At 49.3% G+C, this 14,052-nt stretch overlaps 1 protein-coding gene and 1 pseudogene across 1 annotated transcript; both read right to left on the bottom strand.

Annotated features, from left to right (window-relative positions):
• Positions 1-1,380: 1,380 nt before the first annotated feature.
• On the bottom strand, positions 1,381-13,716 carry SNX32 (sorting nexin 32). The gene is made up of 13 exons (XM_069470185.1): positions 13,574-13,716; positions 4,940-5,044; positions 4,491-4,601; positions 4,267-4,388; positions 4,044-4,167; positions 3,742-3,846; positions 3,466-3,571; positions 3,216-3,291; positions 2,946-2,985; positions 2,110-2,196; positions 1,849-2,008; positions 1,689-1,774; positions 1,381-1,445 (listed from the first exon to the last, which is right to left on the bottom strand). Exons 1-13 carry the CDS (start codon positions 13,607-13,609, stop codon positions 1,392-1,394), a joined length of 1,212 nt encoding a protein of 403 aa, XP_069326286.1. The 5' UTR covers positions 13,610-13,716; the 3' UTR covers positions 1,381-1,391.
• Positions 7,282-7,624, bottom strand: LOC138384616 (large ribosomal subunit protein eL30 pseudogene; annotated as a pseudogene).
• Positions 13,717-14,052: the final 336 nt, after the last annotated feature.

The following is a 14,052-nucleotide window of genomic DNA, read 5'->3' on the forward strand; positions in this document are numbered from 1 at the left end:
ATCTGGCCCCAGTGACTGGCTGAGACTCCCTGTGACAGTCACCACTCTTCTAGGTGCTGCAGTTAGCAACAGTTTGGCTGTTTCAAGCTGGGGAGGCTGAGCCCAGGGTGGGTCCTCTGCTGGTTGCAGGGGTTCCTCAAGCAGAAGTGGCTTATGCCTGAGCTGGTTGCTTCTGTAGCTTCACCTGGGTGGGCAGTAAGAACCACTCTGATACTCTGCTCAGGCCTGCCCAGGTATGGGCTGATGTTACAGGTCACAGGTTGCCTGTCAAGCTACTTCTACGCCTTCAAGGTTCTGTTTGGGCTTTTCTTGTCTCCTTCCCTGGATGGCTGACTCACATTTATGAGGGCCAAGTTCAATGGCTGCTGTGAGTCAGAGGCCAAGTCGAGCCTTTGGGCCTTCTGTTGATGTGACTGGAGTCCTTTCAGGGTGGGGCCAGCTAGGTGGAGCCCCGGACTTCAGACTCAGGTGTCTTGAGCCCCACCTCCCTGTGTTTAACCAAGAGGGTGCTGCTGGTGCCCTGAGCCTTTTGCTGGTGTTGCTGTGGGCTGTCGCCAGCTTGTACTTTGGGCTTTCACCTGCCCAGCAGGCAGAGGCATCCAAGAGGTCTGGCCCTTGGGTGAAGTGACTTGGTAATGCAGGATTTATTCCTCCCCTAATCCACTAAACTGAAAAATTAGAGCCTCTGGAGTTAGAGCTGGTTCCTTAGCTCCTTGGAGCTTGTGATAAGCTCTGGGAGGGAGGAAGGAAGAGTAGACCCATTTTCCTGGCTGGGGAAATAGGTGTAGAGAACTTGGGATTATTGTTAAACATATGGTCTCTGTTAGAGTTTAATGGGGGTGGGGCAAACCTCAGAGACTGCTCCTGGGTCCCAAGTTCTGAGTGTTGCACCTTTCCATGGAGAGCCAACTGCCACTGGAGAAGGGGCTGAGGGTGCTGCAAGGGGGTGTGCTCCTTTGTGTCCCCAGGGTCTGGTCTTCATAATGCCCTGGCAGTGTGTGACTGGTAGGCCCCTTAGCTGTGGGAAATAAGGACAAACAGGCCCCCTTGCTACAAAACCAGGCTCTTTATTTGTGAAGAACAGGCTGAGCAAATGAGCTACTTCTCCAATGCCAGAGGGGGTTAGAGGCTGCTCCTCAGCTTCCCGGGGAGGGAAGTCAGGGTCCCTGGGGCTTTGCTAACCTGTGGCCAAGTATGGTGCCCACGCTGCCCTGTTTTTTGTAGGGCCTGGCACCTTTGGGAAGGGTGGGGCTAGTGCTTGCCCTGAGAGGACACAGTGGAATGAGGGGAAGGCTAGTGACTCCTGTGGTAGGAAAGGAAGCATCTTGCTGGGCGGGGGAGGCCTGGGAGGCCCTTGTCACTGAAGGTCCCAGAGCAGGGTTTGGGCTGCTCTAAGGCTCCCCTTTTAGGGCGACAAGGGTATTCCGGAGGAGCAGGGTGCTGGCCTGTAGAGAAAGTTCCTTGAAGTCCCCTGCTCCCTGAGACTGGGTGCTGTTCTTTCCACCTTAGATATCTTTCGCCCCCTCCCTCATCATGCCCCTGCCCTGCAATGACACCTGTCTTTTATTGCCACTTCCTACCAATGAGGAAGAGAAGGGGAGTCCTGGCCCAAGATGGGGAAACATGGCTCTGAACCTGGGCTGGGGCTGCTCTCCTGGCCCTGGGGGAGGGAGGTGGGGAGCCCTCACCTTGGCATGTTTGAGCTCCAGCTCTGCCAACTCAATGAGGTTCTTGCGGAAAGAGGAAACGCGGCGGGACTTGAAGTCCATGAGCTCTGGAGAGGAGCGGGAAGAGAAATGGTGACCCAGGCAGGGTAGATGCCCCAGTGGCCAGGGACTGCTGGCTCACCTTGCTTGGCGGAGTCGGAGAGACGTTCAAAGCGTTGGCAGCAAAGCTGCTGGTGGCTCTCCGCAGGCCGCACCTCCCGGTTCCTGGTGCGCGCCCTGTCCAGCGCCTTGTTGGCATTCTCGTAGTCAGCCAGTGCCCGCAGCCTCCGATACAGGAGGTCCTAGGGCCAGTGGGCACAGGGTAACTGCTGCCCTCCCCAGCTGCTTGTCCCCAATACGGCCTCCGGCCCTGAGCTCTGCTTTCTGCTGTGGGCAGCCTCACCTTGGCTGCCTGTGAGTCTCGCATGTAGTATCTCAGCATGTCTGACAGCTTCAGGTCCTCGTCAGAGGCCACCCGGCCCTCCAGCTTCTGTGTCAGGAAGGTAGGGAGCGGGAAGGGAACCTGTCAAAGGAGCAGCTAAGGGGTGGGAAGCTCCTCTTTATCTAAATGTCCAGCAAAGAATCCTGTGGTGCCCACTCGAAGTGAGGGCCCGATGTTCAGGGGAGCAGGCCAGGAAAGGCTTCACAGAGGAAGTGGCATCTGACCTGTATCTTGGGGGTTGAGTAGGAGTTACAGAGAGAGCCAAAGGCTTTGCAGGTGTATAAGCCCGGCGTGTGTTCAGGGAACCTTTAGCTCAGTGGGGGCAGCTGGGCAAAGCAGGGAAGGGTGGCAGTGGCTGGATCACAAGAGGCCTAAAGTGGAAGCTAAGCACTTTGGGCCTTGTGTCTTTGGTAGCTTCTGGAAGGGGCAGTGCCTCTGAATGGGCCCAAGCAGTGAAGAGATGCTGTCTAGACATTTTAGGAAGACTGGCACACTGCAGTGACTTGAAGAAGAGTTCAGGAAGTGTGCCTCTGGGCAGCACCTGGGCACAGCCTGCCAAAGGCACATGGCACATCCTTGCACCTCCTGCCTCCCCTACCACATGCACACACTTGAGACTGGACCCTTGTCCCCACTCCACCTGTTACTAAAGCAGTCTGGAGTGTGAGCCCAGAGTAGCACTGGGCGCGAGTTATCACTGAACGTTCCAAAGCGATGCTGGAGCTTTCCCCTCTCCCAGGACTCATTTTCCCCGCAAGGGCTCAGGAAAGCTTTTGGGCACAGAAGGCAGTACTCACCCTCAGTCGTTCAAAGAGCTCTGCCAGTTTGAGGAAGCTCCTAGGAGGTGGTGAGGAGGAGTTAGAGCTGGGGGCTGAGAAACAGCTCAAAGTTTCTCTGCCCTCAGCCCCTCCTTGAGGAATCTCCCTCTCCCCTTTCTCTCCCGAGCCCCCAGCAGGATCGTCTACACTTCCCACCTAGGACTTGTATGAGTAAGCCCCTCATGGGCAGACACAGTATTACAGGCACAGGGAGAAGGTGGGAGGGTGGTGGTAAGAGGGAGTCCTCACGTCTTTAGCTGGTTGACTTCCTGTGTTCCCAGACTGCTCAGTGCAGCTGACATAGGGATATAATCGTCTGCCAGGCCTGTTGGGGAACAACCCCCGATCAGAGCCCCTAGGTTTGCGCATCAAGCCCCACCCCTGGTGTTTGTGGCCATGGACAGACACCAGGGTGTTTCCTGCTCTCTTTTCTCCCGCAGGGAGTAGAGCTGCTGGGGAGAGGGGCAGGGGGATCCAGGGTCCCTTGGGCCCTACATACACTTGTGGGAGCGCATGACACGGTCGGCCCGCAGGCAGGCATCTCGGATACGGGTATGGTACTCCAGCAGGAAGGTTCTCTCATGCTCAAAGAAGTCATCCACTTCCTAAGGGAGCCAGACAGGACCCCACTTACACTGGGTCACCAGGAACACGGCAGCACAGGCACCCAAGGGTGGCCCCACCAGTGACTTCCCTCCCACAGCAATCCTGGGCCTTGATCCTCACTGTGGACGTGAGGCCCTGGGTCCAGTCCAGAGAGAAGCCCAGGGGTTACCTTGAGCCCTGACATGCCAGTGATGAGGGCTTCATCTGCAGATTTCACAATATTCCGCAGAAACCCCCCAAGGAGCTCCTTCCTGTTCTTTCCTCGGACACTCAGCTGAGGCACACAAACGGAGGGTGTGACTTTGGGGTGGGTGTTTTGCACCTCCCATCCCGAGTCACAAGCCACTCATGGAGCTGATGGAAACAGAGGCTTAACCTACCTGGAGCCCCTTTCCCAGCCCTGCTACCCACCCCCACCACCATCTCAGACCCTTGCCCCGAGGGTGACCCCAGCACTCTGGCCCAGCTCACATCCTGTCCATATTCCAAAAAGACAAAGAAGTTGTGGTCTCGACGCAGGGTGGGATGGGCTGCCAGACGCTGCAGAAAGACTTCATGCATTGCAACTGTCTTCTTAAAGATGGCCAGGTACTCCCTGCGGGGCGACAGGCAGCTCTTGGGCCTCCTCATCGTGGGCCTCCTCATGGTCCTGCCTGCCCCGCTTCCCCTCAGCAGGAAAGGAGGTGGCACTCACGCTTCTAGCTCCTGCTTCATTTTGGCAAACTCCTCCCGAGTGATGGAACTGTCCCCCTCGCCCAACTTCTGTAGCTTTTCCCTCGAAGCCTCAAAGTCTGGCCTTGGAGGGGCTGGGGGGATCTGCTCAAAGGAGGGACGGAGCTGGGAGGCCTCTCACTGCCCAGGCGGCTTCCCCCACGTGCCTGCGCCTGCCCCTCCCCGCCCCGCCCGGCCCCTCCTCACGATGAGGCCGGCGTACTCCTCGTTTTCCACATAGGCGTCGTGCAGCCAGATGAACTCCTCGTGCTGCCGCACAACTGAGAACTCAGTCTGGGCGAAGTGAGGGAGGCAGCTCTGGAAGTGGGAGGCCCATGTGAGGTCCCCCTCCCACCCCAGGCCTGCCCCATTAAGCCTCTTGGGCACCCACTTTTGGGCCTCCCTATCCCTCATCCCAGGTGAGGCCCAAGCTGGGGCTCACCAGTCCATGATTTCTTTCAGGATGGTAGAAAGGGATGGTTAGGACTTAGGGCTTCAGGCAAAGGCAACCAGAGACTAGACAAAATGCTCACTCTGGGAGGTGCTGAGGGCAAGAGCAGGTGGAGGAACTGTGTTGGCACAAGCCTACCACCCCCAGGGGGCAGCCCCCTGCAGGCAGCCATCTGGACCCCTCTTCTTGCCCTGTGCTACCTTACCTTGGTCTGAACAGTGAATTTCACCTTGTCCCGCTCGCTCACTGCGTCAGAGATCTCCACCTGTAAGGAGCTGTCTCCCTGCAGATCCACCAACATGGAGGAAGGCTGCAGGGGACAGGAAGTCTCTGACCTGACTGAGCACTGCCCCTTGGCCCATCTTGGTGCTGAGGGCCTTCTGGTCCTCCAGCAGAGCCCTCCTCAGCAGCAAGGCCTGTGCAGTGCTCCAGGGTCACCAGCCAGGGATCCTGATGAGCCACTGCTCTCAGCTTTACAATTACTAAAGCATTCTTCGCCCTCCCATCCCTGGAGGCAGGCAGAATGCCCCCCATTTTACAGATGTTGAAGTTGAGACCACCAGAGAGGTGAAGTAACTTCTCTAAAGGCACACAGCTGCAAAGCAACAGGCCTAATTTGAACACAGTTTCTTGATTCCCAACCCCACGCACTTTCTCAGCTACCCACCCACACCTGCCCCCGCAGGCTGCCTCAGGTTTCCCTTCACCAGGGCTGAGCTGGATGTAAAGTCCCCACCTCTTTTGAGGGATTGCAAAACCATTCCATTCACTACTTTTGGTGCCAAAGAGGCAACAGCCTACAGGCAAAGCATGTGTATTTCTCCAAATGAAAAAAGCCAAGAGGCACCAAGCTTCTATCTAGTTCATTTTTGCATTGATCTATTCAACATGCATTTATTAAATTCCTACTGTGTCCACAGCATTGTGCCAAGCTATACTAAGGAGAAGGGAAACGGCTTAGGAACTGCTCTACCTTTAAGCATTCTTTCCTCCACTGGTTTTGGCATACTTTGGAGATGGGCCCTGAGATGGGGCTCAGGGACACGTGGATCCAAAAACAGGCAAGGTCCTAACGATGGTGCATCTGCCACTGGTTTAGTGACTTCTCCTCCCCAGCCTGAGATGCCTGCGCATGTCCCCTCCTCCTGGCTCTCTCCCAGGAAGGAACTGCCACTGAGGTTGTTTACAGGGTTATCTCTACATTGTTTCTCCTTTTTGTTTTTTAATTTGAGGTTTAAGTTTTATATAGTAAAGAGCATAAATCTTAAGTGTAAAGCACAATTATTCTGTACATACGTATACACCTCTGCAACCACCACCCAATCATGATAGACATGTATTTCTAACACTCCAGAAGTTTTCCTCTTGCCCCACCCCAGCCAATTACTCCCCCACCCCAGAGCTAACCCCTATTCAGACTTCTATCATCATAGATTACTTTGGCCTATTCTTGAACTTCCATAAATGCAATTATACAGTATGTGCTCTTTTGTGCCTCTATTTTTTAGTGAGGTCTATCTATGTCGCTGAGTGGAGCAGCTGTTTTCATTGCTGTATTGTATTCCATTATATGCTTAATCATAATTTATATATCCATTCTATTGTTGATGTTCATTTGGATTATTTCAAGTTTTTTGCTATTATGAATGAAGTTGCTGTGAACATTCTTGCATATGTCTTTTGAGGACTTTTGGCCTAAGTCCTCATTTCTGCTGGGCATGAGAATTCCTTGGTCACAGGGAAGGCATACTGTATGTTTAAAACACTTTAGTAAGTACTGCCAGTTTTCCAAGGTGACCGAACCAATTTACACCCCCACCAGCATTATGTATGAAAGTTCAAGTTGTGCCACATCCTTGCCAACACTTAGAATTGTTAAGTTTTTTTTTTTTTTTTTTTTTTTTTTTTTTTTTTTTTTTTTGAGACAGAGTCTCACTCTGTTGCCCGGGCTAGAGTGAGTGCCGTGGCGTCAGCCTAGCTCACAGCAACCTCAAACTCCTGAGCTCAAGCGGTCCTCCTGTCTCAGCCTCCCGAGTAGCTGGGACTACAGGCATGCGCCACCATGCCCGGCTAATTTTTTCTATATATATTTTTAGCTGTCCATATAATTTCTTTCTATTTTTTAGTAGAGGTGGGGTCTCGCTCTTGCTCAGGCTGGTCTCGAACTTCTGAGCTCAAACGATCCGCCCACCTCGGCCTCCCAGAGTGCTAGGATTACAGGCGTGAGCCACCGCGCCCGGCCAGAATTGTTAAGTTTTTTAAATCTTTTTTCCGTAGAGATGGGGTCTTACTATGTTGTCCAGGCTGCCTTGAACTCCTGGGCTCAAGCAATCCTCCCACCTCAGCCAATGCAGAATTATTAGTCTTTTTTATTTTTGTTTTTTATTTTTGTATTATGGGAATAGTGCACTGGGGGTTTAACTTGTACTACTTGGTGACGAATGATGTTGAGCAGCTTTTTATGTATTTATCAGCCATCTGATGTCATCATCTTCTTCTTTTAAAATAAGCTCTGGCAAGTTTTATAAAAGAAAAATTTTGTACAATTTACTTCTCACCATTCTATTCTGGCATGCTTTTAATGATATCAGAACCACCTGGATCAATGATAGCCAGTGTGCATACTCTAGTATTTTCTGGACACTGTGCCCAATTCAGTATTATTGCCACTGTAGTGATGGACACCAGTTTTGGCCAACATGGCACAGTACTCTACTTTAGATTTCCTCAAAGCTGGGCAGCTGTTGGCAAGGATGAACAATTTCACTTTGCCTCGTCTGGTCATCTTCAGAGTCTGCTTGTACCGCGGGACATACTTTCCACTTTTCATAATGAGTTGAAGCCTGGAGTTGATTAACTTGTGCAGCTTCATCTTCTTTGCAGCCACCATCTTCCTGCCTTAGGTGTGGGACAGTCCCCAACCAAAAGCAGCCACCAAGATGGCCAGGGAGCAAGAAAGGAAGGAGTTCCCATGATGCCTGATTTCTTCTTTTGTAAAGCGCCTATTCAAGCTTTTTGCTCCTCTCCTGCCCCCACTTTTAAAAATAAGATGATCTTTTTCTTATTGATTTGTAAGAACTCTCTGTTCATAGAGACAAGCCCTTCATTGGTTACATATTTTGTAAATATCTCTTCCTACTCTATAGTTTGTCTTTTTTACTTTTTTTTTTTTTTTTTTGAGACAGAGTCTCATTCTGTCATGTGAGCTAGAGTACAGTGGCATCATCATAGCTGACAGCAACCTCGAACTCCTGGGCTCAAGCAATCCCTCCTCCCTCAGCCTCCCAAATAGCTGGGACTACAGGTATGCACCACCACACCTGGCTAATAAAAAAAATTTTTTTTCTTTTCTTTTCTCTTTTTTTTGAGACAGAGTCTCGCTCTGTTGCCCGGGCTAGAGGGCCATGGCGTCAGCCTAGCTCATAGCAACCTCAAACTCCTGGGCTCAAGCGATCCTCCTGCCTCAGCCTCCCAAGTAGATGGGACTACAGGCATGTGCCACCATGCCCAGCTAATTTTTTTCTTATATATTTTTAGCTGTCCAGATCATTTTCTTTCTATTTTTAGTAGAGACGGGGTCTCGCTCTTGCTCAGGCTGGTCTCAAACTCCTGACCTCGAGCGATCCTCCCACCTCGGCCTCCCAGAGTGCTAGGATTACAGGCGTGAGCCACCCCACCCGGCCAACCATTCTTAAGTGTACAGTTCAGTGGCACTGAGTACATTCACATCATTGTGTAATCATCACCATGATTCATGTCTTTTTTTTTTTCTCAAAATATTTTTCATCATCATTTCCAATTTTTTTTTTTTGAGACAAGGTCTCACTCTGTCACTCAAGCTGGAGTGCAGTGGTGTGATTATAGCTCACTGTAGCCTCAAACTCCTGGGCTCATGAGATCCTCCTGCCTCAGCCTCCCCAGTAGCTAGGACTATAGGCACATGTCACAACGCCTGGCTAATTGTTTTTTTTTTTTTTTGAGACAGAGTCTCACTCTGTTGCCCAGGCTAGAGTGAGTGCCGTGGCGTCAGCCTAGCTCACAGCAACCTCAAACTCCTGAGCTCAATCGATCCTACTGTCTCAGCCTCCCGAGTAGCTGGGACTACAGGCATGCACCACCATGCCCGGCTAATTTTTTCTATATATATATTTTTTTAGCTGTCCATATAATTTCTTTCTATTTTTAGTAGAGATGGGGTCTCGCTCTTGCTCAGGCTGGTCTCGAACTCCTGAGCTCAAACGATCTGCCCACCTCGGCCTCCCAGAGTGCTAGGATTACAGGCGTGAGCCACCGCGCCCGGCCTAATTGTTTTAATTTTTGTAGAGACTGGAGTCTTGCTATAGTGCCCAAGCTGGTCTTGAACTCCTGGCCTCAAGTGATCCTCTCACCTCCCGCCTCAGCTTCCCAAAGTGCTAGGATTACAGGCATTAGCCACTGTGCCTGGCCCATATCTCCTCTTAACAGATTTTTGTATCAAGGGTATGCTGTCCTCCTAAAATAAGCTGGGAACTTTGCCTTCTATTTCTGATTTCTAGAATAATTTGTATAAGAATGGTATCATTTCTCTTTTAATGTTTTGAAGAATTCACCCATGAATTTCTCTGTGCTTAGAGAGATATTTTTGGAAAAGTTTTAAATTACAGATCCAATTCCCATAATATGCTTAGGACTACACAGATTTTTCTACTTCTTGGTTCAGGTTTAATAAGTTGCATTTGTCAAGGAATTTGTCCATTGCATTTAAATTATCTAAATTTATTTATAATTGTTCACATATAGCTTTTTATGTCTGCAGCATCTCTAGTGATGTTCCCTTTATATTTCCTGATATTGGAAATTAGTATTCTCCCCCCTTCCTCCCTCTCTGTCTCTCTCCCACTCTCTCTCAGTCTATCTTTTATCAGTCTTGCTACAAAAAATTTAAAAATTAGCCAGGTGTGGTGGTGTGCACCTGTATGTACTCCTAGCTACTGCAGAGGCTGAGCCAGGAGGATCATTTGAGCCTGGAAGCTGGAGGCTGCAGTGAGCTGTGATTGCACCACTGCACTCCAATCTGAGCAACAGAGGGAGACCCTGTCTTAATTTTTTTTTTTTTAAAGGGAGCCCGGGGTCTGTTCCGTCCAAACACTGTTGAAGCAAGAGACAGAGGCATGGGACTGCCCAACGCGCTGCCGACCCTGTCTTAATTTAAAAAAAATATGTGTGTGTGTGTGTGTGTGTGTGTGTACATGCGGAGGCATAAATTTCCCTCTTGACACTGCCTTACCTGTTTCCCATGAGTTTTGATAAATCATATTGTCATAGTCTTTTTTTTATTTTCTGTTTAGAGACAGGGTCTTGCTCTTGCTCAGGCTGGTCTTGAACTTCTGGCCTCAAGTGATCCTCCTGCCTCAGCCTCCCAGAGTGCTGCAATTACAGGCATGAGCCACTGCACTCAGCCATAATCATTTAATTATAAATATTTTCTAATGTCCATTATAATTTCTTCTTTGATCTATGAGTTATCCAGAAGCTTGTTACTTAACTTCCAAATATTTTAGACTCTACTTATTCTTTTGTTTTGATTCTTAGTTAATTCTGGGTCAGAGAATATACTCCATATGATTTTGATCTTTTAAAATTTGTTGATCGTGTCCACTCAGGGACACCAAAAAATTTTTTTTTTTTTGTTGAGACAGAGTCTCACTTTGTTGCCCAGGCTAGAGTGAGTGCCATGGCGTCAGCTTAGCTCACAGCAACCTCAGACTCCTCGGCTTAAGCGATCCTACTGTCTCAGCCTCCCGAGTAGCTGGGACTACAGGCATGCGCCACTATGCCCGGCTAATTTTTTCTATATATATTTTTAGTTGTCCATATAATGTCTTTCTATTTTTAGTAGAGACGGGGTCTCGCTCGTGCTCAGGCTGGTCTCGAACTCCTGACCTCGAGCGATCCACCCGCCTCGGCCTCCCAGAGTGCTAGGATTACAGGCGTGAGCCACCGCGCCCGGCCCAAAAAATTTTTTTGATACTTGCATTATAGCCCAACATATAATGTATTTTGGTAAATGTTTCATGTGCACTTGAAAAAAATGAGTTTTCTATACTTGTTGGGTATAAAGCTCTACATGAGTCAATTAGTGCAAGTTGATTAATCGTGTTATTTAAATCTTCTAAATCCTTGCTGATTTACAGTTATTGAGAGAGTTGTGTTAAAATCTCTAACTGTAATTGTGGGTATGTGTATTTCCCCTTTTAGTTCTGTCATCTTTTATTTTGCATATTTTGAAGCTATGTTATTGGTGCATATACATTTAGGACTGTTTTATTTTTTTGTTTTTTTTTTGAGACAGAGTCTTGCTTTGTTGCCCGGGCTAGAGTGAGTGCCGTGGCGTCAGCCTAGCTCACAGCAACCTCAAACTCCTGGGCTTAAGCGATCCTACTGTCTCAGCCTCCCGAGTAGCTGGGACTACAGGCATGCGCCACCATGCCTAGCTAATTTTTCTATATATATTTTAGTTGGCCAGATAATTTCTTTCTATTTTTAGTAGAGAGGGGGGGGTCTCACTCTTGCTCAGGCTGGTCTCGAACTCCTGACCTCGAGCAATCCACCCGCCTCGGCCTCCCAGAGTGCTAGGATTACAGGCGTGAGCCACCGCGCCCGGCCTAGGACTGTTTTATCTTTCTGTGGAATCAATTCTTTTATCATTATAAAATGTCCCTCTTTATTTCTAGCAATACTCCTTGACTTACAGTCTACTTTGTATGAAATTAATATCGCCACACCAGTTTTTCTTTGGTTAGTATATTCATGGTGTATTTTTTCCCACCCTTTTATTTCAACCTTTCTATGTCCTTATATTTAAAGTATGTCTCTTTTAACAGACTATAGTTATTTTTTTCAAAATCCAATATGACAATTTAAAAAAAATTAGAGGCCGGGCGCAGTGGCTCATGCCTATAATCCTAGCACTCTAGGAGGCCAAGTCGGGTGGATTGCTCAAGGTCAAGAGTTCGAGACCAGCCTGAGCAAGAGCAAGACCCTGTCTCTACTAAAAATAGAAAGAAATTATCTGGCCAACTAAAAATATATATAGAAAAAATTATCTGGGCATGGTGGCGCATGCCTATAGTTCCACCTACTTGGGAGGCTGAGGCAGGAGGATCGCTTAAGCCCAGGAGTTTGAGGTTGCTGTGAGCTCGGCTGATGCCACGACACTCAATCTAGCCTGGGCAACAGAGTGAGACTCTCTCTCAAAAAAAAAAAAAAAAATTAGAGTGTTTAGTCCATTCATAATTACTATAATTACTGATAGAGCAGGCTACAAACTTGCCATCTTGTTTTTTGTTTTCTCCTGTTCAATCTGTTTTTATTCCTTTATTCTTTCTTTTTTTTGCCTTCTGTTGAATTAATCAAATATTATTTTATTTCATTTTCTCCTCTATTATATTTTTACCTAAAATTCTTTTCATATCCTTACATTTGAAGGAGGATTTTTTTTTTTTAGACAGAGTCTCACTCTGTTGCCCAGGACAGAGTGCTGTGGCATCAGCCTAGCTGACAGCAACCTCAAACTCCTGGGCTCAAGCGATCCTCCTGCCTCAGCCTCCTGAGTAGCTGGGACTACAGGCATGCACCACGATTCCTGGCTACTTTTTTCTATTTTTAGTAGAGAGGAGGTCTCACTCTTGTTCACCCACACTCAAGCGATCTTCCTGCCTTGGCCTCCCAGAGTGCTAGGATTACAGGTGTTAGCCACCTCGCCTGTCCTAAAGGAGGGTCTTAATAGAAAGCAACACTTAACCTATAGGATAAGTATTAATAGTGGACTTTCAGAGAGCATGGCTCCTACAAAGGGTGCAGGTGCAGTTTAATAGCTCAACACATCCTCAGAACATATAGTATCCCACATGGTAACAGTAATAAAAACAATAACAATATAGCTAACATTTGTATTTGTTCTTGCAATATGCTAGGTACCACTCTAACCATTTTATATATGCTCTAAGCATTTTGTATATATTAACTAAGTTAACCATGCATATTAATATAGATAAACACTGAAACAGATACTTTCTGTTCTATGTTTTGTGTCTCTCAGCCCTTCTTGCCCCCCAAGCTCCACTTTAACCCCACTCCTCACTTCTTGGCTTCTCCCATACTCCTAAGGCAGTCTCTCCAACTTGCCCCACACCCAAACCCACGCAGTCTGGCTCATTGGTGTAGTAGGCCCCCTAGTCCCCAGCCTCCTTCCTGCTTAGTATCTCTGACCTACACTGGTTGGTAGGTAGCTGCTTGAGGGAGACAGGACCTCAAGGATGGACCACAGATTCTCCATCTTCATCCTCTGCCACAGCCCACTATGCATATGCCTCCAACCCCCAAAAGTGTGCACCTCTGCATACCCTAACCATCCTTGGCACAAGGCCCCAAAGCTCTTTGTTGAATGGAGTTGAAAGGAAAGAATGAAGAATGAATGTTCTTATGATTATATGAACACAGAGGCACAAATGAAGCCATTAGTGCTGAACAGGACTCCCCCCCTTCGGGAAAGGAGAAGAGGACTCCAGCCCCTTCTCAATCCCTAATATCCTGCCCTCTCCTTTTTTCCGACCGAGCCAGCGTGAGTTGGGCCTGGGGAGGGAAGGAGTGACAGTGACTGGTCCCTTTCCATCTGTCAGGACGAGGGTAAAACCCTGCCTCCCTTGGCATCCTTACCAGTCCCCATGCAAGAGGCGCCCCACCCCCTCGCTCAGGTCTTCTACACACACACACACACACACACACACACACACCCCTAATTGGGTATTATGGAGTGAGGGAGAGGTTGGGAAGGGTTTTTCATCCTTTCCTTCCTTACCTTGATCTCCTTCCCAGCCTCCTGATGCTCCTCCATCGCTCTCCTCGACTGCAGCACACAAGGATTCTGCGGCCAGCACTGCCCGCGCGCTCCGGCAGCTTAGTCCTCTGTAATTCGCCCGGGAGCGAGTGGGCATCCTATCAGTTGACGGAGACACTGCCCCTCCCTGCCAGGGAGTCACCTGGATTCCGGGGTGGTTCCCACCCGTCCCCGCAGCCGCGCCTTTTGATTGGGTACCAGGTCTACCATGCGCGACGCCATTGGCTGCAATGGCTGTCGTTCCTGTGTCCAGGCCCCAGCTTTTAAGGGGCAGCGCGGAACAGAGAGTAGGCCGGGAATGGACAAGAGCGTGGGGTCGGAGACCCGGGCTCTAGGGTCGCAGGGGTCGCGTGCCAGGTGTCCCCGCAGCCCTAGCGCCCGGCTGGCAGACTCCCACACGCCGCGGTTCCGGCCCCGCCTTCCAACGGCCACGTGCGACC

Source organism: Eulemur rufifrons, chromosome 6, assembly GCF_041146395.1.
Source record: "Eulemur rufifrons isolate Redbay chromosome 6, OSU_ERuf_1, whole genome shotgun sequence".
Classification (NCBI taxonomy): domain Eukaryota; kingdom Metazoa; phylum Chordata; class Mammalia; order Primates; family Lemuridae; genus Eulemur; species Eulemur rufifrons.

Excerpts from the sequence above, each read along its gene's own strand:
- SNX32 (XM_069470185.1), bottom strand. The coding sequence starts at position 13,609 with ATGGAGGAGCATCAGGAGGCTGGGAAGGAGATCAAG. Across the intron at positions 4,168-4,266 it reads ATGAAGCAGGAGCTAGAAGC|GGAGTACCTGGCCATCTTTA; the intron begins GTGAGTGCCACC and ends GTCGCCCCGCAG. Across the intron at positions 2,009-2,109 it reads GAGACTCACAGGCAGCCAAG|GACCTCCTGTATCGGAGGCT; the intron begins GTGAGGCTGCCC and ends CACTGGCCCTAG.